At 54.0% G+C, this 24,203-nt stretch overlaps 9 protein-coding genes across 9 annotated transcripts; 3 read left to right on the top strand and 6 right to left on the bottom strand.

The window, feature by feature from the left end:
• Window positions 1-520: 520 nt before the first annotated feature.
• PODANS_2_9000 (uncharacterized protein) lies at window positions 521-2,257 on the top strand (the record flags this gene model as incomplete). Its single annotated transcript, XM_001911663.1, has 2 exons — window positions 521-1,220; window positions 1,407-2,257. The coding sequence occupies 2 exons, from the start codon at window positions 521-523 to the stop codon at window positions 2,255-2,257; spliced, it is 1,551 nt and encodes a 516-aa protein (XP_001911698.1).
• Window positions 2,258-2,536: 279 nt separating this feature from the next.
• On the bottom strand, window positions 2,537-3,557 carry PODANS_2_8790 (uncharacterized protein; the record flags this gene model as incomplete). Its single annotated transcript, XM_001911662.1, has 2 exons — window positions 2,537-2,749; window positions 2,922-3,557. 2 exons carry the CDS (start codon window positions 3,555-3,557, stop codon window positions 2,537-2,539), a joined length of 849 nt encoding a protein of 282 aa, XP_001911697.1.
• Window positions 3,558-4,054: 497 nt separating this feature from the next.
• PODANS_2_8800 (uncharacterized protein) lies at window positions 4,055-4,441 on the bottom strand (the record flags this gene model as incomplete). Its single annotated transcript, XM_001911661.1, has 1 exon — window positions 4,055-4,441. The coding sequence occupies one exon, from the start codon at window positions 4,439-4,441 to the stop codon at window positions 4,055-4,057; it is 387 nt and encodes a 128-aa protein (XP_001911696.1).
• A 999-nt stretch (window positions 4,442-5,440) lies between these two features.
• On the bottom strand, window positions 5,441-7,480 carry PODANS_2_8810 (uncharacterized protein; the record flags this gene model as incomplete). The annotated part of the gene is made up of 1 exon (XM_001911660.1): window positions 5,441-7,480. The coding sequence occupies one exon, from the start codon at window positions 7,478-7,480 to the stop codon at window positions 5,441-5,443; it is 2,040 nt and encodes a 679-aa protein (XP_001911695.1).
• Window positions 7,481-8,838: 1,358 nt separating this feature from the next.
• On the bottom strand, window positions 8,839-9,990 carry PODANS_2_8820 (uncharacterized protein; the record flags this gene model as incomplete). Its single annotated transcript, XM_001911659.1, has 1 exon — window positions 8,839-9,990. One exon carries the CDS (start codon window positions 9,988-9,990, stop codon window positions 8,839-8,841), a length of 1,152 nt encoding a protein of 383 aa, XP_001911694.1.
• Window positions 9,991-13,155: 3,165 nt separating this feature from the next.
• Window positions 13,156-16,697, top strand: PODANS_2_8830 (uncharacterized protein; the record flags this gene model as incomplete). Its single annotated transcript, XM_001911658.1, has 4 exons — window positions 13,156-13,246; window positions 13,472-15,291; window positions 15,343-15,432; window positions 15,489-16,697. Coding segments are annotated over 4 exons (3,210 nt in total), but the record flags the coding sequence as incomplete, so codon positions are not given.
• Window positions 16,698-17,145: 448 nt separating this feature from the next.
• On the bottom strand, window positions 17,146-18,991 carry PODANS_2_8840 (uncharacterized protein; the record flags this gene model as incomplete). The annotated part of the gene is made up of 2 exons (XM_001911657.1): window positions 17,146-18,110; window positions 18,172-18,991. 2 exons carry the CDS (start codon window positions 18,989-18,991, stop codon window positions 17,146-17,148), a joined length of 1,785 nt encoding a protein of 594 aa, XP_001911692.1.
• Window positions 18,992-19,664: 673 nt separating this feature from the next.
• PODANS_2_8850 (uncharacterized protein) lies at window positions 19,665-21,312 on the top strand (the record flags this gene model as incomplete). Its single annotated transcript, XM_001911656.1, has 2 exons — window positions 19,665-19,951; window positions 20,004-21,312. The coding sequence occupies 2 exons, from the start codon at window positions 19,665-19,667 to the stop codon at window positions 21,310-21,312; spliced, it is 1,596 nt and encodes a 531-aa protein (XP_001911691.1).
• A 419-nt stretch (window positions 21,313-21,731) lies between these two features.
• On the bottom strand, window positions 21,732-23,103 carry PODANS_2_8860 (uncharacterized protein; the record flags this gene model as incomplete). The annotated part of the gene is made up of 2 exons (XM_001911655.1): window positions 21,732-22,708; window positions 22,776-23,103. The coding sequence occupies 2 exons, from the start codon at window positions 23,101-23,103 to the stop codon at window positions 21,732-21,734; spliced, it is 1,305 nt and encodes a 434-aa protein (XP_001911690.1).
• Between the last annotated feature and the right edge of the window lie 1,100 nt (window positions 23,104-24,203).

Here is a 24,203-nt window from a genome sequence, read left to right as displayed (position 1 = left end):
TCTTCACGATACCCATAATTGAGAATTAGATCGCTTCAACCAAACATTTACAAGATCAAACAGGGAGAGGACATGGATTTGCATTTCCGGCTCATGGCAACCGACTCCTAGAAGCGAACAATGGATGATAACAGAGACTTTAGGTCGGAACGGGACCTTTCCCTTTGATCGATATGCAAGGTTACACCCACACAGTCGCAACTCCCGGCGGACAAGAGCTCCTCATTTGCGGGTGTTACCCGGGATGCGCCAGCCCGCGATCGTCTCTCGAATCCTGCCCGCGGATAAAGTGTGGGTTGCATGTGGGCAATATCACACAGCATATCTCATAAGACGGGCCTTCCCCGCTCTTCACCTCTTCTTCAATGACACCAACGTTATCGCGGTTGGAAAGGTGGAAGCAGGATGGTTTGGTCACAGCTATGGACAACCGTGGTGACGTGCGTGCTGCTGGTATCGCCGGTGAATTCTCAACAGACGGGAAATAACCCAGATTGGCCGAGATGGTGCGGGAAGGTGTATGAAGCTGGGTAATTTCTCTCCTCACATCTTATCAGGGATAATTGTTAACACCAACAGGTATCCCAACTTCGACCCAGGCGGACAGACAGTCGAACCCCCTCCCCATCCCTGCGGCTGCCCTCTCCTCCACGTCCAGTTCCAGCCCCGATACAGCCTCTACGTTTCCACCGAAACAACCGGTGAATTCGTCGTCAACGCTGCCTTCTCCCCGTACCACGGCACCATCTGGCCGCCTACCAATTCCACGACCCGGTGGGCCGGCAGGCTCGTCTTCTCCATCAACTCAGTCGAGACCGACGCCCCTTTGGTTCAAGCAACTGTTCCAGTCAACACAACAGGCAACCGCTTCCAGTTCAACCTTTCCCATCTCGGCCCCCCCAGACTTGAGCCCTACCCGGTCGTTCTCTACGGCGCCCCGGAGTCAGGTCAGCCAAGCTGGACGGCAACAGCCAACGTCTCGTATTTGCCGGATAAAACAAACGGGAGCATCACCCGGATCGACAGCTGGAAAGGCGGGCTTTGGGTGAAGAACGCCGCTTCGAACAATACCTTTGAGCCGTACCTACCGTATGGGTTCTACGCTTCGCACGACAACTTCCTACGAGAAAACGACACCAAGCTGATCGATGCGTACCGAGACTTGGGGCTCACGGGGATGGTGCCCCTGGCCAGTTGGGCCGAGATTCCGGAGGTGTTGAGTCACATGGATGGAATTGATCTGAAATACATGTACAACCTCCGCTATGGGTACAAGAACCTGAGCTATGTCGAGGAGAACGTTCTCCGGGCGAGGGGCAAGGAGGGGCTTTTTGCGTACTGGACCGCGGATGAGTATGTACCCTAACCCCCCTTTCGAAAACCCCCCATCGTTTCTATGCTTACAGCACGAAGACCGGACGGCTGGCAAGACCCCTTCCACCTCCCCGTCGCCGCCCGATCCAAGATCCGGGAGCTGGACCCGTACCACCCCAGTGTCGTCACCCTAAACTGCCAAAACTACCACTTCGCCCAGTACAGCTCCGGCGCCGACATCCTCATGTCAGACGTCTACCCCATCGGCATAAACGCCACCTTCTCCAAATGGAACACCGCCTGCAACCTCACCCACGGCGACTGCGGCTGCGACAACTGCCTCGGCATCGTCCAGGACGTCCCCTCCCGCCTCGACACTTTGGGCCAGCACGAACGCTGGCTCGGCCTCTGGCCCAAGACAAAATTCCACAACCCCCAAAGTTTCCACGGGCAGGATTACTGGCTGAGGGACCCCACCGTGGGGGAGGAGCACGCGATGAATGTTTTGGCTTTTAACCATGGTGCCAAGGGGATCATAAGCTGGCTTTGGCCGACGAGCACTGTCCTTGCGGAGGCGCATGGGCAGTTGGCCAAGGTTGTGACGGGGGGGATGGTGAGGGGGTTTGTTGTGGGGGGTGATCAAGTCGAGGGGCCGAGGGGGGTGGGAACGAGGGTGAGGGGGAATGAGAGGGTTGAGGTCGTCGACGCGGCGGTGTGGGTTGATGGAGACAAGAAGAAGGGGTTGGTTGGGGTGGTGAATGGGGGGTATGCGGATTTGGAAGGGAGGGTGGAGGTGGATTTGGGGGGGACGAATGTGACGACGGTGGAGGGGGTTTTGTGGGGGGATGTGAAGGGGTGGAAGGTGGAAGGGGAGAAGTTGGTGGTTGACGAGGGACTGCCGGCGTTGGCAACGAGTCTTGTTCTGGTCGCTCTCAGGGGTTGATGGCTTGTCGATCGGATGGGGATGCAACCCTTGATCCAGATTGTTCTTCTGCCGATCTCCAGCTGTTGTTTTCACACCCATCAAACCCAAGATGTCACCAGCTCAGTTCCCACAACATAGCCAGTGGAGCTGTTGAAGGAAAGAAAACCGTGGGTATCATTAGCTCATACATATCCCTATCCACTTGATTGACCAAGTAACCATCGTACACCCCAACTCTGCCATTACCCTGTTCTGTTGTCCCAACTTCCTCACCCCAAATCAAGAATTCCTACCCCTTCAAAACCTCGTCGGAATAAACTTCTGCGCATCCTCCCTCTGCTGCTCCGCACTCTGCGGAAAAGCCGCAATGCCCGCCACAATGCCCGCCGCCATAAAACACAGCGAAATCACCGACCAGATAACCCCCCAACACTGACTCGACCCCCCATACCTCTTTGCAAACACACTCGCGTCCGAACTATTAACCTTTCTCAGGATCAAATCATCGCACTATTATCCTTTGTCAGCAACACCCCCCATCCCAAACCCAGCTTGTATGTGTGTATGTGTATGTGTGTGTGTGTGTGTGTGTGTGTGTGTGTGTGTGTGTGTGTGTGTGTGTGTGTGTGTGTGTGTGTGTGTGTGTGTATGTGTTTGTGTGTGTGGTTGGTGTCAGACTTACAATATCCCAAACACTATACAAACTGCTCATAACACCAATAAACAACACCACAAACCTCAACGCCTCCGCCCCCCTAATAAACCAACACCCCACCAGCAACCCAACCGCCGCCGCCACCGTCCCGACCGTGAGCCAATCCCTCCTCCCCCACCAAACCGTCATCAAAAACGCCACCCCGATAACAATGCTCGCAACCTTGCTCGCATTGATGTTAAACCCCGCAAACGTGAGCAACGCCCCGATGAGCGAACTCCCGAGGTACCCGGCCGGTAGAGTTAATCCTGACCTCCCACCCTGCATGTGCGTCACCCCCCCCTCTCTGGGGTCAAGGGATATGGACTTGACCTTCCCGCCGGTGAGCACACAAGTGATTGCGTGCCCGAACTCGTGAAAGGCGATGACGAGCATCTTGAAGGGCCAGAGGATCCACCGGATGTAGGGCACGTTCCAGAGGATGGCGATGCCGACTACGTAGGCGGCGATGACGCCGAGGGTGACTTTTTGGGCGTCGGTTACGGCGAGGGCGCGTTTGGAGATGACTGAGTGGTCTCGGGGGAGGAGGTGGGGTGTGAGGGTGAGGGCGGTTGCGCGGCCGAGGGTTGCCCAGGTTGGTGGTGGTGGGCTTGTGGGAGCCATCGTGGTGGTGGTGGTGTTTACTTCTAATTAGATACCGGTGTTGTAGATGGCGGGGTAAGTAAACAGTCGCGAAAAACGAATGTCGTCGCCGAGATAGCGTCGTCGGGAGGGGAGGGGGGGAAAAAACAGAAATGAAGAAAAAGAGAACAACAACAAGAAAATAGAGTTGAGAGTCTGGTGTTTCAAGTTTCCTCTTAACACCAAATGCTGCTGCGCCCTGCCCTGCTTGCGCGTTCGCCCGTCTGATCTGGCGTCTGATCCCGAGCTTCTGGTTGGCTATTGGCCCTGGGAATTCCAGGCGGCGGCTTGGTCAGTGCTGAGTGCGGCCACCCCTCCATCATTATTTTTAGTGAGAGGCGAGACGCGCTAAGCCCTGGGGTTGATGGAAAACTGCCGGGACCCTTGATCTTTGTGGGGCTCCACTCTTTCCTCAATCTTCACCACTCTTCAATTTTCTACCACATGAAATCCTCCAGGTACTGTAGAATATAGAAAGCTCACTCCTTCTTCAAAGCATCATGCCCCCAATTCTTCAAACTCTTATAACTCCTCCCCTCTGCATCCTTCTTCGCCTCCCCCTCCTGCGCCAAATGCCGTTTGCAATAAGCCACCACTTTTCTCATATGGGGTATATCCCCCTCCTCATACCCCTGCGGATCCCTCTCCGGGTTTTGGCTCAAGATCTCAACAATATGTCTCCCGCTTTCGTGTCCAATGCTCTCCCCCGACCCATCATCTTTTGCCCAGCCGGTGGACGTGGAGGCAGAGGTTGTCAGCCAGTCTTCCAGTTCCGGGGCTGTCATGTTGACTAGTTCGTTGAATTCTCTGTTCACATCTGTCGTCAATGCATGTTGGCATAGGTAACAAGGGTCGTGATGGTGCATACTGGATGACGGTGGAAGTGTCTTTGACCATTTTGACTGTAGATATCGTGAACTTGGAGGTGCGGATGTGGATTTGAGCTGTGTTATGGAATGCAATATGAGTAGATAGCAAGTTGAGGCGAGGTCCCCACACTCCCTTTATCGAGCCATCACATCACCTCACTACACTAAACCAAGACACCAACGTCATTGACATGCTCGCCATTCATCATACATCATTGTTCACATTCTCTCACCACCCTCTTCAATGACCTCACACAGCTACATCAAAAACACTCATTTCTGGTATCAACCTAAACTAATACCTCAGGCTACCAGCCCTCACCTCAAGAAATCAAAGAAAAAACAGCCGATACCCTCGCTATCTACCTCCCCCCCCTCCCATGATACCTAGTTTCGCTGTGAAAAACAGAAGAAAAGAGGGCATATTAAACGCCAAACATTAACCCTCAACCCAATTTTGTCCCCCCCCCCTCTTCCCTATGCGCCGCCTTTATTGAACATAATACAGTAGCTATGAGAGCCCCCAGATCTTGAACCTCTCAGACAACAACAAGAGAAAAAATTTCACCCCAATCCTCAAGCCTCTTAAATCCCCATCCCTCCTTTCATCTTGTCCAGTCATCCTCAATCTGTCAAAAAGGGCCAACTCCCTGTTATGTCGCGGTAACAAGAATGAAGGAACCGACAGATCAGACTAGACAACCCCTCGTCCCCTTTAATCTTCCGTTGAAAAATGAATGCAGATGCAAACCTGATTTTGACCCAATTGTCAAGGTCAAGATGTGGTTCTTTTCGCCCTGTGACTGTGATGATAGTCCCTCCAGAATACCACGCCCCAAGTGACTACGAAGAATGCAGAATATCCTCCCCAAAAACGCCAAAAACGCGAAAAACACCCCCCCTGTTATGCGATATCGACCTGACCCAACCCAAACTCCATGTACGTCTGATGCATGTACCGCCGAGATGGAAAAGATGCTTGAGACCAAAGGTCTACTACTCCCCCTTCACCTTGTGCTCCCTGCCAACCCTGACAATCAACTCAGAATAGGCGTTCTGGATCTGTTTCTTACTGCAATTGGCATTGTTGTCCATAAAGAGCTCAATCACTCCCACCTTACTCAGCGTGGGCCTCTCTCTGACCAGAGCCTTGAGCTTCTCCTGCAGATCGGGGGGCAGTGGCTGGTCAGATTTCTTCTTGCGCGTTCCAGCATTAAGAGCCTGGAACGCATCTGTGGGCGTGGTACAAGAGGCCTGTGTAGCAGACTGCTTTTTGGTCTTTGGACTCGAATCCGAACCGGATGACGATTTTGTCGCCTTCGCAGCTGCGCTCGACTTCTGGTTGCCTGTCTCAGATTTGGCCGGCTTGGAGGTTTCCCAGTAGGCGGCGGAGAAGGGGTCGACGCTGTGGTGATGTTCAAGTTTGTCTAGCAGCTGGTTAGCAAGGCTCGGCGTGACCGGGGAAATGTGTGGTTGCTTACCAAGAATAAACTCCATCCTCAACTTGTACATCTTCGGCTCAGATGTGCCACGCTTGCGGTTTTCCCAGCACAGTCCGCTGCTCTCAGGCTCCATCCCCCCAGAAAACACCATCCGTGAGGGCCCCACGTCATTCTCATCGTCGAGGAAATCCGCCATGTCCTCATCCTCGTCTTCATCATCTTCATCATCCAGGGACTCAATGTCTTCGCCATCCTCTTCCTGCCACTCAGCCTCAGAATCGTAGTCGTAGGCCAGAGGGAGGATGTCTGTCCGGATTGGGCGCCTGGCGAGCTTCTTGAGAGCACCAAGACCATTGGGGTAATCGCTGATGGTCCCAATATAGGGCGGCCGCACATCCTCGGAGAACTTGATGGAGATGACTGGAACCTGATTCAGGAGCTCCTGCAGGTGGTTAGCTTGCAGAGAAGTCCGAGACTCAGATGATGAGACTTCAGCCATGATCTTCTTGACGCTCGGGAAAGTGCGGCCACGTTTGACCTTGAACGGAAGCTCAAGTACCTCCATGGCATTGAAGCGAGAGGAAGGGGTGTGCGTCCGAGTGCCGTTGATGTACTCGTCAAGAATCTTAGTCTGCACCTCCCGAGTCTCCTCATCCATCTGGACTGGCGCTGGCGCCAGCTTGACATGCTCCTTGAGATAGAAGTCCTTGAACATTCGTTGATAAGCAGACTGTCCGCTGGCCTGAGTCTTGGTGGGTGTCTCTGTCGAGGTCGTCGCATCACCGCTCTGAGATTTGACGGCTGGCTGGTCCTTCTTGGATGTGCTGGACTTCAAGCCGAACATGCTGGTAAGAGTCGCTTGGCTGCGAGCCTTCTTGGCCGCCTCCTCCTCCTTCTCCCGCTTCTTCCTCTCCTTCTCCTCCTTCTCCTGCTTCTTCTTGGCTAGCTCATCTTCCTTCTCCCGCTTCTTTGCCTCCTTCTCCGCCTGCTTCTGGCGCTTCAGTTCCTCGGCCTTGGCAGCTTCCTCAGCCTTCTTCTGCTTGGCAGCTTCCCTCTCCGCCTTCTTGGCCTCCTCCTCCGCCCTCTTGGCCGCCTTCTCTTCAGCACTCAGAACGGTACGCTTCCTCTTTTCGCCGGTTTTCTGCGTGGGATCGATGCTAGCAGTGGACGGCCCATCGGCTGGCGCCTTGGTCAGGATGACTGGTGGGGGGCGGGAGGGCGTATTAGGAGCTGTTGTCTCCCGGTCGGGCGGGCTGCTCCCAGATGCTGTCAAGCCGGGAGGTATGAGCGGGGGCGAGCTCGGAGGAGAGTCGAGATCGTCATCGTTGGCCACAGAATCATCATTGGTGGTCTTGGGTGATTTGATCTTCTTCTTCACGGGGCGGTCGTTATCGTTCTCCTCTGTTGAAAAGTCATTCGTCAACACCCAGCATCGATATGTTGCTGCTACATCAAGCCAACACGTACTGTCACTTCCGGTGCAAGGCTTTGGCTTGGGTCCCTCCGGCTCCAAAAAGTCCTTCAGAGTCCTCTTCTTGTTCGCAGACGCGGTCGGCTTGGGATCCTTGCTCGGGTCCTGGGTGGTGGACTTCATTTTATCGGTAATGCTGGAGTCCAATGCCTTCGAATGGCTTTCTCTCTCTCTCTCGATCAGTAGGCGGTTCGGGATCGCCCGGTCGGTCCAAGATGCTTATTACAGCAGAATGGTATGTAGTCGAATAGGTAAGAAGAAAGAAAGAGGGGTGAAAAGTGCAAGGTTCAAATCATGGCCAGCGGTGAAGAATGCCGGGTATACGCTCGATGTTGAACTGATCAGTGGGAGAAAAGATGTCGAAAATGATTTCTCTAGAAGCCCGACCGCGAGTTGCAAGTTCAGATACAAATCGGGAGGTGGAGATGTGGTTGTTGAGAGGTTGAACTGAGCAAGCACTTGCAGGCCAATGATTGGCAATTTGCTTGAAGGCCCTGGTTTAGCCTGGGCAGAAACGCGTTCCGGTCGCGCGTCCTTAATCAAGAGAGCGTGTTGGTAACGCGTCAAATTAGCGTAAGGTAAGTGTGTACTACCCCTACCCCTAGAGTGGCTTGGGCTGTGGCTGGACTTGAGAGCGGGTAGTGTGGCTGGTATCTTGGTCTGGGGTACTTGGGTGACTGGGAAAGCAGCAGACTGTGGAGGCGAGAGTTGGAGGAGGTTGAAGTTGAAGCCTGTCACTGAATATATATCTCTCTACGTCATGAGCACTTGACTTTGAGCGAATTCACCTTCCCATTGTCTCTATTGACAAAGTACTGTACGCCTCTTCAACAATACAAAGTTCGGGGCATCTCGATGTTTTTCCTTTGGTGGTGAGGCCAGCTGCTCTCAAAAGTTCGGCTATTGTAGATGGAGCTGAGGGTCTTGGGCAGGCGCCAAAGTCACGTATAATACCCCGTGATATAGGATCGACTTCCAAGGAACTCATCACGACCAAAATCCGGAATAATAGCCGCCAAACCCCTCTGGCAAGGTTTATTAGCTATTGTCTCAGAAGGGGAACCGTTGCTCTGGTATATTCTGTCGTCATCGATTGATCTCCATAGCACCGATTAGCAGCCTACAACGTCACATGAAGAGGGGAAGTGTACACAAAACGTTAGGTATCCAAAAGAAATTCTTGATCCGGTGAAAATTTTGCTGAGGACCGAGTCCTGCTTTTTCCGGCCCTGGATTTGCTCCAAACCAAACTGTATACTATGCCACATGCCATGACCAGCATAAACAACAGACAGCGAGTGGCGGGTATGTTATGTTGAAACCAGAAGAAACCCATACTGAATCCATTGCGCTAACTATGCTTTGAGTGACGGCCCATGAACGATCGTTGCCCTTGAAAAAAGAGGGGTATTGGTGCGAAGCAAAAGTGAAAAAGAAACAAAACGCCAAAGACCCATCCATATTAACCCTCCATAGCATTTTCAATCGGGGTTGGCAATATACAAGCGGCCAGTCGTGAGAGTCATTGTTCTCTCGTCCACACTTCCTCGTCTCTTGAGCTCGTCTGGTGTTCTCAAACTCTTTTCGCGGGTCAACGAGGCATTTCTCGCACTGTTGTTGGCCACCTGTGCACTGTTTGCCTGGAGGTCAGGCACAGTGTCCAGTCGCTCGCCGCTGCTACCGCTGGCGAAGCTCTTTGCTTTCCCATAAGCCTCCTCGCTGGCGAATTGTTGCTCGCCCTGCGTGTCCTCCACCAGTGATCCTGACCGTTCGGGGGTTCCGTGCGGGCTCCACCGAGTTCCTCCACCTTGTGTAACCTGACCGAGGCCTCCGGACGAGCGATACGGTGGTGCTGTTTTCCTGCTGCTGGTCGTGCTGCTCCTGCTGGAACTACCTTGCCGGCGGTGATTGGATCTTTGAATGGTGGCTTCATCTTCGCTTTCCTCGCCCTCCACCTCCGTAGCACTAAGACGTAAAGGAACACCGCCGACAACGTTGAAGTTGCTTCCTGGGGAGTATCCGATAACGGTGGGTTTTCCGTGGTGTCTGATCTTTGCCGCAACCTTTCCGCCGGCAGAGCTGAGCCCGGTCGAGGTCCGACCGGCACTCACCGGTCCGAGCGAAGGGCTGTTGTTGGCTCCGACCACCTCGGAGTTAGCCCGCACCTTGGCCATGCGTTGCTGGGCGAGAAGCCTGGCATCTTCCTGCTGAGCGCGGTCGCACCATACCGTAGCCTTTTGCTTTCGAAGGAGGGCCACATAGCCTCCTGGCTGCTGGGGAGAACCGGGTGCCCCGCCGGAACGGCTCGAGGTCGATCTCCTGATGTCCATGGAAGGGGAGTTTCTGTAAGGGGCACCGCCGCTGGAAATGGTGCTGAACGTATTTACACTGGGAGACCGGCGCTGATGCTGCACATGAGGTTGAGCCAGATGTGTTTGCGGGTAGTAATTGTTTGGAGGGGCGGCCGGCGATTGAAAGTGAGCGGGAAAGATGTTCGACGAGGTTGTGCGGGTCCTGGAATGGGAATAGGCAATGGCGCTCACCGCCGGATCCATGGGAGGGGCTCGCCGGCGAGCATATTCAGTTTCAAGCATTGTTCCGGCCGGTCGCGCATGCGACGCCTGAACAAGCATGCGCGCAAGGGCGAGGAGCGGAGAGCGTCGTCGAGGTCGAGAGGGGCGATCGGTGCGGATATAAATGGCGTCGTTATCTCCAGGGAAACGGCAAGACTCGAATTGGTGGGTGTCGTAGGACTTTTAGCTTTCAAAATTGGTTGTCGTGACGGCCACGCCGAGGTTCACCAAGGGCGATTGGGCGGCCGCCGCTGAGAGAGTGGTGCTGCTAAGATGATAGCAACGGCGGATGGCAATACTGATTGGCGCTTGTCTAGTGAAGCTTGAAGCTTTCCCGAGGTCGCGGAGCAGGTCGGGATCGAAGATCAACAAGGTGAGGAGGAGGACTGGAGATGTTTGTGTCGTGGAAATGGATGATGGGGGGGGGGGGAAAGTGAGACGGGCGTGGTTCAAAAAGGTTGAGTTGAGTGACTTTGGAGCGGCCGAGACTTGGCGCTCCCACGTTGCATGCCCTGCGGAGACTGGGCAAGTGGTTCCTTGTCCGATGATGTTATGGTGTGGAGATGATCCGAGTGCCCGCGGCTGCGCTGCTCCGACTGACAAGGGCGGCCTGACAAGCTCCGGCAAAGCTTCCCTGCTGTTTGCTCACCACACTGATAAGAGATCCCCTTCCTTGATTCTTTGTCTTCCTCGAGATGATGCCGTCTTTCCTCGTCTCTCGTCGTCCTGTTTTTCTGTCCTTAATATCCAGCCTTTATTGAAGGATGAGCCGGACCACCATCCCACGTCCTGAAATCACGCCAAAGGGAGATTGCAATTGTGGAAATCGCAAGGGCCGCCGAAAATGACAAAACGCCGAAACCTGGCCCTGGGCTAGGACCAAAAGTGGGCTTTGTGCCTCCCAGCACAGCTGAACAAGGCTCGAAAGAAAAAAAACTGAGGGAAAATGGTACTCTGAACCGGCATCTATCTTGCAGCGAGGAAGCACATACCGTCCACGGTGAACACCTCAGTGGCTTGCTTCCTCAATATCCCTCTGCAGCTGTCTATCAAAGAAGTTGCCGTTTTAGGTGTTGATATTGATGTTTGCTTCTCAGCTGGGCTTGAAGAACAGGTCTTGATGGTGGGGTTGATTGGCGGGGTGGGGTGGTCCACTGTTTGATGCGCTGCAGCCTGACTTCTTCTATCAACATCGAGATCTTTCACTCATCATCATGGTGGTGGGAGAAGGAAGCATTCTTGTTTTTGTCGTCGAAAAGCAAGACAATTGCTGCAGAGTTGGCACACAATAGGCACACTGTCTCAGACTGCCGGCCACAGATGAGGGGGGATTTATGGCGTACTCACGAAACAACGTCAGAAACACTACTGGAGAGGCACAGAGGCACAGATTGCAACGTCGATATTACGGAACCAACATCACACACAATTACCATACATACATATGCCAACTGCAGATTCCATCACAGCGCCCAAACCCCACAAATCCCAATCGAGGGAACGTTTCTTTCAGTGGCCGAGTGCATGAAGGGATTCACCACCTCCGCGGCCGGACCGGGCGACCATGTTGACTGCTGTCGCTCACGGAAGAAGAGGCTGAGCTTCCGTGTTATACCGCATACTTGTTGGCTTCAGAGCGATTGGTTGCCGCGATCTCGCTCTCCTATTTGGGACATAGGAAGACCATATGCAATGCGAGCAGCGGCTTGCACCACAGCGGCCCGGCTGCTTCTTTGGCCTCTTCGCCATGCCGGCTTCCCAAAGGGGAACACTGTTGCTGCACGGCAGATACCTCGCCAGCTGACGGAAACACACATCGCGAAGAATCGGAGAAATTAGAGCGTGCCACGCACGAGGCAAGGCGTCTAGCGCATCCCACGATGCTGTGTATCAGCAGAATGCCTTTCTTTTGATGGAAAACGAGCACTGCCTACTGGACAAGCATAAGAGCTCCCCCCTCATCTATGATCAGGTAAATGTTTGTATCGCTACTACAAACATTGACCAATGAGATGGCTTTCCAGGCCCATGATGGTTGCATGCAAGCGAAGGACAGTGGTCTGTGCCCAGGGCATGTCGATGGCGGGGCTGTCCCTCCGTGGGAAACGGCCTTCTCATCCGATCGCGTAGGACCGGGGCGATCCCGGCGCGGGAGGGGAGCTTTAAACATGGGACGTTGGTGTCCTCGTGCCATTTCTTCCGTCGTCCGTTCGTTCTCGTGCCATTGAAAAGAAATCGGCGCGATATCGTATCCGCGCGGGCATATCCGGGCCAAGATTGTCGTGGTTAGCTAGTCTAGTGTAGTAGCACTCGTTCCTGCGGGAGCATCCTAACACAACAGCTACGAGCTCAGCCATGACCTTCTTATATCTTTCCCCTTTACGCGGGAGCAGACTGGCTGTTGGGAACAGGCTTGTGAGAACCTGCAGGGTACCTAGCCAGGACCAGCCTTCCGGGCCTCGGTGCTTGTAAGGGATTCACCAAAAAGAGGTCGGCTGAGGGTTCAGGATGCCGGATATCCCCCAACCCAGTGTCTTGAATATCGATAGCTCGACAGGAATAGCTGAGACAATGGTTGGACTTGCCCAATGAATGGTGGTTCGCCGCTTCCGAGTCAGCTCCGGTTCTCAGGAACTGGATAAGCCGGCACCGCAATTCGAGCATCGTCAAACGACAGAATGCGATATCTTGTCGGCTGTGAGGTCAGATGAGGGTTCGACCAGATCCTATTTCCCCTCACTTCAAGTTATATCACACATGTCGTGACGTCGCGGAACGGCAAGGAGAGCATGTCAGTGGTTAGGAGTGGGTAGGGTAGCCCTGCCGGTGGGTCCGTCGCTCCCGGGGGTCTGTTTTCTCTAGGCTTGGCTTCAGGTACCGCAAGCGCACACCGCCGAGGCCGCTGTGGAAAAGATGAAAGAAAAACTGGGAAGGGACGCGATTGTTAGCAAAGAACCTTGGGCGCGGTTTGAGTGAGCTCTTCTCCATCTTCCCAAAAACTTGGAACTTGCACCCTCTTTGATCCAACGCCCGATGTCATCCAATCTTTCTCTATCTCTAGGCGCATAACGGGAACCACCCCGTCCGTACCGTACGCTCGTTCCACTCCTAGGTATCCTCACCTACCGATTACCTTACCTACCTACTTTTTCTCAATCCTGCGTGTTGATCCCCATCCTGATCCCGCGACCCGCACGCTATGGTTGGCTTGACGTCATGAAGTAAGGAAAAACACCGCGATCAAATGGCGACGGCATCCCGGTACTGACAGCATGGCCAAGGTTCGCAAAAGAGCTTGAGCAGGACGCTGTTCCAGGTATGTACAAGATTCTTCAATTCCTGGGAGGTCGGCGTGAGGTGCAATTGGACCAACGAAGCGCGGCACATGCCGACCGAGACACACGTTGCTGGGTGATCGTCACGGAGCGGGACCCCCAGCGGCCCTGGACCAAACAACACACGACGGACAACGCATTGTGGAGATATATCGCACATGGTAGAAACAACTAGGCATTGTACTAATGCCGTGAGTGCCATGCAGAATGGCGCGTCAAGTATCTCAACTACAAGCAGGGCAAGAAGCACGTCAAGGCAGTCATCCGAGCCATCAACCGTGCAGCCGTCACGCCAACGCTGGCCAGGCGCGCAGAGGCCGATCAGCACCACTACAAGACTCCCTCTATCTACTTCAACATCGGCCACAACTTCACACCACCACCCCTGAAACTGAACGATGATGGACTGCTTGGTGGAGAGCCGGATGAGGCAGGAAAGGCCAAGGCGGTCAAGGTGGTAGCAACTCCACGGGACGATGAGCGATCAGGTCTGGCGAGGTCCCCAGGCAGTGAGGTTCAGTATGGCAGCTTTGGTCCGGTGCCATCTCGCTCGAGCTATCGGCATGACTTTGAGCTCCCTGCGCCGGCGATGAGAGTTCCATCCAGGACCAGTGAACACGGTGCCCCTTCTTCACCTCCCTTGAACCGACTCGCGTTGCACAGAAGCGCCTCCATGGTAGCTACGGTTCCGAGTGGCTATCAGGACCCCTCCAAGGTCAATCTGGGTGCAGATGGTACGCCTCGCCAACGCATGTCTCGGCTCTTCACGACCGGATCGACACACACGCGGAATGCGTCCAACAGATTTACTGGCGGGAACAAGATGGAAATCGGGATGCAAAATCTAGATTCCGTCCGATCTGCGGAACGTGACTTCTTCGCCTTTCTCGACAGCGAACTGGCCAAGATTGAGTCGTTTTACAAGGAGAAGGAGGATCAGGCGACCGAGCGGTTGATGGCACTGCGAGCACAGCTGCACGAAATGCGCAACAGGAGAACGGCCGAGATCACGGAAGCGAGGAAGAAGCGCGAGACAGGCCGGAATCGGAGTCCCAGTGATGGCGACGCCGGTGAGCAGCAGGGCAAGGACGGCAGTCGTGATTGGATCGCCCCCTTGAAGGGCAAGTTTTTTAAACCGGGGCCCAATTCGAAAGCCCTCCAGAAGATGACACAAACACCGGTCATGCACCCTCAAAACGTCGACGAAGGGCGGGACTACGTCCGGAGACCACCTGGAGACGACGTTCCCTACCGAAGCGCGAAGCGGAAGCTCAAAGTGGCATTGCAAGAGTTCTACCGCGGCCTGGAGTTGCTCAAGTCCTACGCGCTGCTCAACCGGACTGCCTTTCGCAAACTCAACAAGAAGTATGACAAGGCGGTTAAGGCCCGCCCGTCATACCGATACATGAATGAGAAAGTGAACAAGTCCTGGTTTGTCAACAGCGACATTCTCGATGGACATATTCGGACTGTGGAGGATCTCTATGCCCGCTACTTTGAGCGTGGAAACCACAAGATCGCGGCTGGAAAGCTTCGAAACTTGAACAAGCGCGCCGGGGACTCCTCTGACAGCGCGTTCCGCAGCGGCATCACAATTGGACTCGGAGGTGTCTTTGCAGTTCAGGGGTTGATCTATGGAGCAGAGCTTTTGTTCAGCGAGGATGATGACCTCCGAACACAAACTGCATATCTGATGCAGCTGTACGGAGGGTATTTCCTCGTGCTTTTCCTCTTCATCCTGTTCACTCTCGACTGCCGCATGTGGACCAAAAACAAGGTCAACTATCCCTTCATCTTTGAGTTTGACCAACGGAACTTTTTGGACTGGAAGCAGGTGGCCGAGTTTCCTAGCTTCTTCTTTGCGCTCCTCGGCGTTTTCATGTGGCTCAACTTTTCGAGGTTGGGTGACTGGGAGGAGATGTACTTGTACTACCCGGTCGTTCTGATTTGCATTACCCTGGGCATCCTGTTTTTTCCGGCACCTATTCTTCACCACAAGGCCAGGAGGTGGTTCTTGTACTCGCATGTATGTTCCCCTCACTTTTTGTGTCTGGATGGCGAGCTGACTTGACCCTAGTATCGGCTTCTCCTTTCAGGTTTATACCCAGTCGAGTTTCGTGATTTCTTTCTGGGCGATATCTGGTGTTCGTTGACCTATGCCACCTGTGTAAGTTGCTACCATAACCGTGCACGGCTGGATGGAATACTGACCCTCGGGTTCAGAATATCGAACTGTTCTTTTGCCTCTACGCCAACTCCTGGTACGACCCAGAGCAGTGCAACTCGTCTCATTCCCGCCTCATGGGCTTCTTCGGCGCCCTGCCACCCATCTGGCGTGCCCTCCAGTGCATCAGGCGTTACTACGACACCAAAAATGTCTTTCCTCATCTGGTCAACTGCGGGAAATACACCATGACGATCCTCACCGCCGTGTTCCTGAGTCTTTACCGCATCGAAAACAGCCAAGCCAACTTGAGTCTCTTCATCACCTTTGGCACGGTCAACGCGATCTACTGCTCCATCTGGGATCTGTTTATGGATTTCTCACTCCTCCAAGCCGGTGCTCGGCAAAAGCTGCTCCGGAGCATTACCGCCTTGCGTCCAGTCAGCATATACTACATCATCATGACCTTGGATCCTATCCTCCGCTTCTCCTGGATCTTTTACGCCATCTTCACCCACGACAGCCAGCACTCGACGATTGTTTCGTTTCTTGTCGCCTTTGCGGAGGTTTTCAGAAGGGGTATCTGGACCTTGCTCCGTGTGGAGAATGAGCACTGCGCCAACGTAGCGCAGTACAAAGCCTCCCGTGACACGCCCTTACCTTATCATTTGAATACCTCTACTTCCAGCGTGGAGGATACAACGCCCCCCGCCCAGCAGCAACAACAACCACCAGCTGGTCTGTTAGGTCCAGCTGCCATCAACCCTGCCACTCCGGGGGTTGATCAACAAGATCAGATCCGCCCGTTGGGCCAGCATCACAGAAAACCATCTACTATTCCCCCTCGCACACCGGCATCTCAGGTCCTCCATCGGACTCCTACCAATGTTGGAGGTGGTACTCCACAGAGCATTGCAGTTAGTGACACCCCCGCGGAGGAAAGCGGTCCGGCGGCGGCGTTTAGGAGACGGTATACAGATACTATTGGGAAGAAGTCGATTTTGCAGGCCATGGCGGAGGCGCACAAGCAGGACTTTGAGAAGAAGAGGTTGCCGTTGGGGTCGGAGCCGTCGTCCACGGCCAGACGGGGCAGCGCGAGACCTGATGAGGGGGATGATGAGGAGATTAAAAGTGAAGAAGAGGAGGAGGAAGATGACGATGAGGATGACGAGACGGGGAGTGTGGAGGAGGAGAGGATGAGGGTTAGGGAGGCGGAGGGGTTGGTGAATAGGGCCAGGGGGGTTAATGCGGGGAGTGAGAGTGATTAGCTATGTGTGAGTGATACCCGTCGAGGGGGATTGCATGACACTCATGGTTTTTTTTTTGGCACTGTCTGAAACGGTTGGTTGCATGAAAGAGGGAGGGATAGATGGATGGATGCATCGTACCCGGGGTTGTTGGCTTCCTTGCACTGTTTGAACTTACTTGGGAGCTGGAACTCACTCATTGGGAGCGTTGTAGAACTTTACAAAAGGGGAGCAAGCATCGTTTCATGTTTCATTGTTTCCAATACCAAAATTATTATTATTTCATCACTGCCATCCATCTTCTGCTGCTTTGCTACGTGCCATGGCCATGCCATGTAGGAAGCCACCAAATGTGCCATTCTAGAATTGTTGAAATGGGTATTATCATCGGTGATGCAACATCGCTATCAGACCATCATTCGTACATGTTCTCCTCTCTCATTACACTCATATCCATCGCAAAAAAAATCTAAGGGCGCCACTCCTTGTCAACCTTCTCCCAGTTGTCCAGGAAGCCCTTGTAAAACTTGAGACCGAGGCCGGGATCCAAGCTACCGGTAGTAGCGCGGATGCTGTGCATGCTCAGCTGTGGGATACCGACATCGGCAGCCTTGCACCCCATGGCGCTGCTCAGCATTGGGCCGACGGTGCCGCCTGATCTGCTGTCGTTGCGGATCATGTGGCGCTGGTTGACGGTGCCAGCCAGAGTGGCGATTCTGTCCAGAATGGCCATCGACACACTGTCGGTGGTCATGTGGGCAGAGGCGTCAACGCAGAGGGCAACGCCGACGTTGAGACGTGGCGAGTGCTCTGCGAGGTTGGTCTGGGTGAAGTTGGGGTGGGCGGCGTGGGTGACGTCGGAGGAGACGAGGAACGAGTTGGCAAAGGTTTGACCCATGAGGCCTGGGCCAAAGGGAGTCTTGCCATCTCTGGCAGCGAGGGACTCGACGGCGCGCTCGACTGTCAGAGGGAGGAAGTTGCCACGAGCACCTTGGCGGAGCAGAGAGCCAATTTCCTCATCGTCGAAGAGAGCGACGAGCTTGATGATGCCCTCCTCCTCCTCCTGCTTGGCGTGGAGAAGAGCCATGAAGGCGGCCCAGGAGCAGAGCTTGTCGTCGATGCGACCGGCAAAAATGAATTCCTTGTCCATACCGCCGACTTGGGCCGGCTGGGAGTCGTAAAGCTCGAGCTCCCAGTTGAGGATTGTGCTATAGTCTTGGACGCCAATTTGCGAAGCGATGAGCTTGACAAGCTTGGGGGGCTGGGTAGCGGCAAAGGAACCAACACCGCCGAGAGGGGGTTCAGACGAGGTGGTCGAGGCACCACGAACGTCGCTGTTGTCGAGACCAATGATTGGAACGGTTTCGGTTTCGCGGTTATTGTGGCCCATCATGCCGATTCCAAAGTGAGGAGCGAGAGTAGGGATACGAGCAACTGGTGACACTTGGTTAGTCTTTGCATATTCGAGGTATGGAGTGTTGATCAAAGAACCTACTTGGCCAGTCAAGCTTGGCGAGCTTCACCGTTGTCTTGCCAGTGTCGGGGTCTCTGACGATGACACGGCCACCAATGCTCAGGTCTCTGTCCCACCAAGTCTCGTTCAAAGCACCGGCATATTGCGCGACACCCAATTGAACGTATCCATTGTTTCCTGGCTTCGTGCTTGTAGGCTTGAGGCGGGCGGTAAGAGCGTCGATGTGGCCAGCAATCATCGCAGCACCATTCCCGGGCTTGTAGGCCTTGCCGACAGCGAAGGCGATGATAGAGCTGCCATTGCGGGTAACATAGTACTTTCCACCAGGCTCCAGCTTGCCAATCCAGCTATCGCGATGGGAAAGCTCCTTGTAACCAGCCTTTGCGAGCTTCTCCTTGAAGTAGCCGACGGCATGGAAGACTGTGGGGTTCTCGGTCATGAACTCGCAGTATGGTTTGGTGAAGGCCTCGGGCTTAAGCTCTTTGGCGTCGACCTTGTTGAGACCATCATTGGCGACAGGAGAGGCGCGCGAGGCCATCATCGCCTGTTCCATGGCCATGGAACGGATGGAGAGGTTGGAATCGCGGGCCCGGATGAAGGCAGGAGTGTGACGAGTCATGGTGACGGTGATAGCGCAATCGAGGAGGGTGAGGATGAATGAAAGTTGAGCTTGTGGCGGAAGTGGTGAAAGTAGTTGAGGGAGGGAAACAGGATGACTGGTTGCGGCCGAGCTTAAGGTTGGTCTGGCGGGTGGCTTATCCGATCCATGTCCGGGCGGCGGCGGCGGCGGCGGGTGGCCTCGTGCCTGGTCCCTTATCTTATCGCAGCGGTACGCTGTCATAAACTGCCGTTGCTTTGGCGACAATCGGGTGCCTGGCAGCTGTCCTCGGGACCTGCCGCAGTGATCTTTAGAGCACACATGACCTCTTCAGCAATCTATCTATTGGTAATAGCGATGAGTTGTACAGTTCCTCTCGAGTTCAGACTCGTCGAATCGCCCACCGCTTCCTCGTGGCCGTCTCCAAGCGGTTCAGCAAGGGGAGAAAGACATCCACCTTGAGCTTGCCAAGATTCCCAATGGATGCAAGATCTCTTGGCGCGCAGCTTACTGTCGTCACTTGTGGAGGTGTGGGGGCACGGTACCGATGGGAATCTTGAAGAGGATCAGATTCTTAGCATGTCGAACTTCTCTCCTGTTTCACCGTCACAGTGAGTCTTGCTCAACAGCTTCAAACTCGTAGTGTTTTGCTTTATCACGTCTAGTCTCCGTTGATTGGCTCTCTCTTTGCAAGGCAAACGCTCACTTGCCTTGCCTCGGCTGAGCATGACGATTACACCCTCAGACCTCGCAACTGCACTGCCACCTGCCTACCTAGGTTCTTGCTCGGTATAGAATTTCTAGACGTTAACTCTGTACTTTTCTGGTATTCAATAGCCAAATACAGTCCTTCAGCCAGCTGGCCGTGGCGCAACTCTTCGCTTCTCACCTAACGATTCTCTGAACACACCATAGAATGTCGCTCTTGTCTTCCCTTCTCAACCCTGTTCCCGGGTTTCCCGAGTACACCGGCGCCTACAGGGTCGGCACTGTAGATGTCGAAATTCCCATATCGAAGCTGCCAGCCGGCAAAAAACCCGAAGGTGCCGCAGACGTTCACACAGTTCTATTCAGAATATTTTACCCGACGGTAGCTGAGGCTCAGGGAAAATACATCAGTTGGCTTCCCGCGCCTCAAAGGCTTCACATAGAGGCCTATGCCCAGTTTCTGGGCCTCGGCTCGAAAACTGCCTCTGTTCTCTCGTAAGTTCTTTTAAAAGGTTGCATCTGGAAATATTACTAAACCCTTGAACAGATTTCTACCCCGACATCTTCACTGGACCACCATCCCAGCCATCAAGAATGCTCCTTTGCTGTCTCCCCCAGCTGAGCATTCCAGCTCAAGATGGCCAACCATGATATTTTCACACGGCCTAGGAGGTAACCGCAATGCCTACAGCCATCTCGCCGGCTCCCTAGCCTCCCACGGAGTAGTCGTCATCTGCCCCGAACATCGCGACCAGAGCGCAGCTCTCACCCTCATCCGCGACCCCCAAACGCCCAAAAAGGCCACCCCCCTCGCCTACCTACGAATCCCGCACAACCAAACCCCTGAGATCTGGGCCCAGCGCGACTCCCAACTCCGCATCCGCCTCTGGGAACTCGATATGATCTTTGAAGCCATCCTCGCCATCGACCGCAACGACAACAAAGTCATCGCCTCCAACCTCAACACCAGCACCCCTGTTTCGGCCCTCTTTGCCTTGCACAACAAACTCGACATCTTGGACCCCGGCAAAGTGATCTTTGCGGGCCACTCGTTTGGTTCCTCGACCATGGTCCAGTTCCTCAAATCAGTCTTTTATTCGTCCCATCCTGCTCTGCAGTCTTTTGAGGACGGCAGGTTATTCACCCCGCGGCCTGGCTCGGCTATCATGTCACAAATCAACGGTTTGAACCCGGCTGTCTTGCTGGATATGTGGTGTTTCCCTCTTTTATCGGCCGCGTCCGACAAGCTGTATCGTCTCCCGCTGCCGTGCTATTCTGTGTCTCAAGAACAGCAAAAGATGTCGAAGATTCTCGCGGTGGAATCAGATCAGTTTTTCAAATGGGGGACGCACCTGCACCGCACGGCGAAGGTTTTGTCTGCTGATCCGACCGCGGAGGTTGTGAAGGAGTCGCCTGACCACCCGGCGCCGTATTTGTTTTATATAGAGAAATCTGCACATTTGAGTCAGTCGGATTTTGCGGTTTTGTTTCCTTGGTTGACGAAAAAGGCTTTCGGGTCGGAGACGCCCGAGGCGGTGTTGAGTTTGAATGTGAGGGCTGCGGTGCAGTTTTTGAGGGGGAATGGGGTTGTGGTTGGGGAGTCGAGGTTGGAGAGGGAGAGGGGGGATGTGCTGCGGAGGGGGGTGGAGGTGGCGAAGTGGAAATGGGTTGATGTGGTAGGGATGGGGAGGAGGGTGTATCCGAGTGAGATTGAGATGAGGAGGGAGGAGAGGGGTGAGGAGGAGGTGGAGGAGTCGAGGAGGGAGGAGAAGGGGATGGGTGGGGAGATGGAGCCTGGGGTTGGGGAAGAGGATAAAATGAAGGAGAATGGGGTCACGGGTGGGGAGAGGTTGTAGGTGCTGGGAGATGGGATAGAGGTATATTGGTGTATAGACTTGGAGGTGGGCTGCGCTGGAGTTCACAGAGGGGAATTATTAAACTGGCGTCATGCTGACGACTATTGTTTAGAATATTGATTTGTTATATTAGGGTATGTCAACAGTGCCATTTCCTGGCCTATACTCAAAGAATGCAAAACTATCATCAACAAGGGGGTATCATCCAAACCTCTCAAACAAAAGAAATCACTCCTACAGCAAAACGAGTGACAAGATTCAAAACCACCCGCTGAACCTGTTTCTCTGATCAGGTCAGCGCTATCCACCATCAAAACAGACAAAAGAAACCACTTGGACCCTTTCAAGCGAACGACACCTGGTATCTATCCAGCACCACTTTCCACCTTTCCCCGAGACAACCCACCCTCCCCATTTCCCTACCGATAAACAGGAAACCCCTCCCCATCCAAAGGAATCAGCTCCTCCTCCCCCTCCACCCCGCCCAACCAAGCCCTTATCCTCTTTTTACTATCAACCTTTGTATCCACCACCTTCCCCTCTCTAATCTTCCTATCCAGCATCTTTTTCTTTTTTGCCAGCTCACTATTCGAGACGCCAGTCCCCTTGTTCTTAGTGATGACCACCCCCCCATCCACCCCTTCCTTCCCCCCTCCCGCGGGTGGCGGCGGCGAAGCTAATGACTTCCCCTTTCTCGACCTACCCTCGGTAAAAAGCCACATTACCGGCCCGATCGGCCTTTTTGGCGACGAAGATTTTTTAGCGGGGGGGTTGACGACTTTTGGGGGTTTGGGTGCTGGTTGTTGCTGGGAGGCTGTCTTGGGGGGTTTGGATAAAGGGGAAGGTTTCCGGATGGGGGAGATGGATTCTATTCTTGTGAGGGCGAGGCCGGAGGTTCGAGGGCTGGGGTTGGAGGTGGTGATTGCTTCTGTTGGGCGGCCTGTGGACTTTGTGATGATGGTGGGATAGGAGGATTTGGGGTTTGTGAGGGCTGATCGGCCGGAGCGGTGGGATTTGAGGGCGGGGGAGAGGGGGGGTTTGAGGTGGGTGTTGGATTGGGGAGAGGGGGTTCGCGATGGGGAGGGGGATGAAGAGGAAGAAGTGGATAAGGGGGTTGTGTCTTCTATTGTTATCTTGGGGGAGCTGGGTTGGGATATTGGTTGCATGTGGGGGTGTGGGAGGGGTTGGGGGTCTGGTTGGGGGGTGATGGTGGTGGTGGGTTGGGTTTGTTGGGATATTGTTTCTAGGTGAGGGTGAGGGAGTGGTTTGATTTCGGGTTCTGGTGATGTTTTTAATTGAGTTTGCTGGGTTATTGGCTCCAGGTGAGGATGTGGGAGGGGTTGGATCTCGGGTTGAGGTGGTTCTGGTTTGGGTTGTTTTTCGTAATCCCATTGATCTGGACGTGAGGGTTTTGACGTCAGTGGATTGGGACGGGAAAAGGGGGGGGTGATATGCGGACATACCATTTGGAAGTTTTCTCGCACGCCAAAAGTACTCGTTGTCCTCGCTGAGGTACCATTCCGACCATGACCCGGGACCCTTTGATGTTGAGTTTTTCTTTGACTTTGACTTTGACTTTGTCCTTGTAGGTTTTGATTTTTTTGATTTCGATGGCTCTTCGGGTATGACGGGTGTCTTTGCACGACGAGAACCCTTGGGGACGCTATAGGTCGGCGTTGGCTCGACTGTCGTGGCTTTCGCGGGAGGAGAGGAGGATGTCGGCCATAGTGATGACCAGAAATCCCGATTGGGGTGTGCTGGGATGTTATATTCTCTTGGTTTGGAAGCCATTATCGGTTCAGTGAGCAGCCCGTGTCATTGGTAATGGCTACCTATGTTCGTTGAAGGACATCAGAGAAGGGTTACACCATGGTACGAACAAGTTGCTTACGGTTTACTTTGATTACAAGGAGGTTCTGACTCCCAGAGTATGGGAAGGTGAATGAAGGGAAGTCAGAGACACCTGCATAGCTGTGGGTCAACCTATTAAGTACCAGTGGACTGACAGAAAGAGCCGCACAGGGGAACAACGGCGGTCTAGCGGGTAGCGCGAAGCGGCCAACCTCATCCGAAGATCCAACGAGCGGAGTGGCGATGCTGTTTACTTCAACCATATGGGCTGCCGGAAGAGAGGCCCCTCCCCATATGAGCGCTGTCGTTGCAAGCGGGGCCATGACACACCACTCGACAGTCGGCACCAGACCGGCTGCTGTCACCCAACAATCTTGATCGCTCTGGCTCATACCAAATGACAAGAAAGCTCAGATCTGACTTTCAACCTATCGGGGCCGCCTCATAAAACCTTTGCATGCTCCTAGACCTGCTTCGGCTCGGGTTTGCATGCTTGGTGCCCAACGTGTCATGGTGCCAACGCAGGTCGGTGGTAGCTGACCCACCCCAGACTCACATGATCTTGGGTCAGTCAGTCCAAACAGCAAACGACATATATCATGTTGAATGTGGGGAATGGAATGAATGGAAGGGAACTAGACGCCTCTTACCCGGATGGCGTGTCGGTGTCGGCTTTCCACCAGGCACGCTTCGGGCCGTGAGAATCATCAGATCTTGGCTGCCAATGAGATTCTAAAGTCTGAAGAAGGAGCCATAATTCGAAGGGAACATCAGGCGGGTAATAGATCGGATCGGGCTGTCCAGGTTGATTGTGTTTGCAGGCTCATGTGTCATTGTGGGCCAAGCTAGAGCATGTAACCTCAGTCATTGCTGTCATGGTTTGGGAATTCGTCAGGTATCCTGAGCAAATATCTTGATATCACTTTGTCAGATGGTAGATAAGGGTACACTGATAAACTTTTATGTGCCCTCGTGTCTAGCGGCGCACGTGACCAATTTGAACCTTGGGGGTAAGTCTATCTACCTTACTCACGTGTGTC

Source organism: Podospora anserina, chromosome 2, assembly GCF_000226545.1.
Source record: "Podospora anserina S mat+ genomic DNA chromosome 2, supercontig 2".
Taxonomy (NCBI): Eukaryota; Fungi; Ascomycota; class Sordariomycetes; order Sordariales; family Podosporaceae; genus Podospora; species Podospora anserina.
The sequence above is the reverse complement of the archived record's forward strand: the minus strand, read 5'-3'. Positions and strand labels throughout refer to the sequence as shown.